Raw genomic sequence first — 2,257 nt, forward strand, 5'->3', positions numbered from 1 at the left:
ATCCCCATTGTGGACAGCGCAGCTCGCCATGGAAAGCAAAATTATAGGTGTAACGTTAAGAGACCGGAAACGAGCAGAGTGGGTGAGGAATTAAACACGGGTTAATGATATCCTATAGCCTAAATCAAGAGGAATAAATGGACTTGGGCAGGGCATGTAGTGCGAAGGGTGGGTAAGCGATGATCCTTAAGGGTAACGGAGTAGATTCTAGGGGAAGACAAGCGTAGCAGGGGGCGGCAGAAAGTTAGGTGGGCTGATGAAATTGAGAACTTGGCGGGGATACGGTGGCCGCAGCCGGCAAAGGACAGGGGTAATGAACATGGTTAGGCTGGAGATGATGGCGATGATAATGACAATGATGATGATGAAGTGTTATGGGATTTACGATCACGTGAACCCCAGTGATCCCGCACTTAATTATACAAACCCTGTATCGCTATCGGTGTCGAATGAACAAAAACGCTGGTAGCCCTTCGTGACAACCTCGCGAAATACTTGCATAGACCTCGTCTTTGAGAACCAGGCGCAGGTGTAGCAAGTCGAGCGTAATCCATTTATTTCTCCGTCCACAAAGCTTCCTTCATGACAATCAACCACTGTTAGTGGAGTATTTCTTGAAGAAGGAATATGTGTGAAACATAACGAGTTGCCTGTAATTGTAAGTACATGTCTTGCTCGAATTGTTTGCCTCCATCTATCGAAAAGCTGAAACAGCTGATGAGCTGCGCTCGAATTTCTCATTAGGAAGTAACGTAATCGTCAGCAATTTTTTTATTTAACTTCGTCCTCGGCTACCCCAGTCCGCTGGCCGCGTGCTGTCATGGCAGCCAAATTCAGAACTTTTTGACCATGCCAGTTGAGAAACTTCCCTTCGACTCTTGGCCACACTCTGTGATGAAACCGTGCACATTACCAAACGGTGGCGCCACCTATGAGCTGGGCTGCCAACTATCAGTGACGCCTTGCAACTTTTATTTTCCTACATGGTTCGGGTGCTGACCCGCATTTCTCAAATCGTCTGAAATCCGCAGGTGGCGCAACATTCTGCTAACATGCCAGTATTTGGCGGAAGATTTGATGCATGGGGGCCGTTGGCGAGTTTCGCGAGTGGCATAATCAAAGAGCTTTGGCCGGACGGCCATAGTGAACCGAGGCGCCCTCCCGCTGGTAGCTTTCTAGCTGCCGTCCCGGTCCTCTGGACGTACTGAAGAGGCGTACAAGACCTGTTCGTGTCGCTGGCGACCTCGGCGCTACCGTGGCGTCCAGTAAGCCAGCGCAGTCCAGGATGGAGCGACCCATCGATGAGTACCGCCAGCCCTGGGAGAGCGCCGAACATTGGGAGCTGCGGCGCGCGTTTATCGAGGCCAACCAGGATAAGGTCGGGGAGACCAGGTTGCTGAGCCTGTCCCACGCGTGCGTCAACATGATGCTGCTGGACTGCGACTACCCACTCGCCGTCACCGTGCAGGTGGCCGTGCTCCTCAAGAACGTGACCGCGATGCCCGAGCTGCTGAAGAAGCAGCTCAAGTACCGCGACGTCCTTATCGCCAAGGAGATCAAAGGAGGCGCCACCAAGAAGCCGCGGTTTCCCCCGCTCACCCTAATGTAGCTCCCCGGTCTGAAGCTGGGGCCGCCTGTCTTCCGTGGCCAGTTCAGTAAAAGAAACGAAAATTTCAGTCCAGATCACTTCGTCCTTTGATTCTCGATAGGCCATTACGTGTGGGATCAATTCTATGTGACGCGCCGCGGTGAATCAGTGGCGGAGGTGTCCAGCTGCTGAGCTCACGGTGGCGGGATTAAATTTCAGCGGCAACGGACACGTTTCCTTCGAGGCGAAACGCGAAAAATCACGTAAGACGTGTGAGAAGATGGCGAGGGCCCGCCAGATCACTTTGTGAACGCAGCCGCCGCGCGGCGTGATGCAACCCGATGCCACGCAGCATGCAATTCTACCTCTACGTGGCTCTACGTAGCCGCCGCACCCCTTTTGATCTGCGCGCTTAATTTTTGAAGGCAGTCGCCGCTGTACCGCGGCCCGCGCTCCGGGGTGTGACGCGATAGCTAATGGGTTAATGCCCACATGCATGGGCGTCCGGAGGGGGGGGGCAAGGGGGGGCGGCTGCACCCCCCTGGAAAATCACTCACTCTAACCGTGAGTGATGGCCGCACACCAGGGGCGGCGGTGCGCTCAGCAAAAAGAGTAAAAGCGGCCCCGCTTCCAGCTTTGGGTCACATCTGCGAAGTGCCGCGTCCGGGG

The 2,257-nt window shown here is 54.4% G+C and overlaps 1 protein-coding gene across 1 annotated transcript; it reads left to right on the forward strand.

Moving 5' to 3' along the window:
• Positions 1 to 1,285: 1,285 nt before the first annotated feature.
• On the forward strand, positions 1,286 to 1,609 carry LOC149346989 (uncharacterized). The gene has a single exon (XM_089585478.1). The coding sequence runs from the start codon at positions 1,286 to 1,288 to the stop codon at positions 1,607 to 1,609; it is 324 nt and encodes a 107-aa protein (XP_089441604.1).
• The last annotated feature ends 648 nt before the right edge of the window (positions 1,610 to 2,257 follow it).

The sequence above is a fragment of the Amblyomma mixtum genome, chromosome 4, assembly GCF_055824585.1.
Source record: "Amblyomma mixtum isolate Tamu chromosome 4, ASM5582458v1, whole genome shotgun sequence".
NCBI lineage: Eukaryota > Metazoa > Arthropoda > Arachnida > Ixodida > Ixodidae > Amblyomma > Amblyomma mixtum.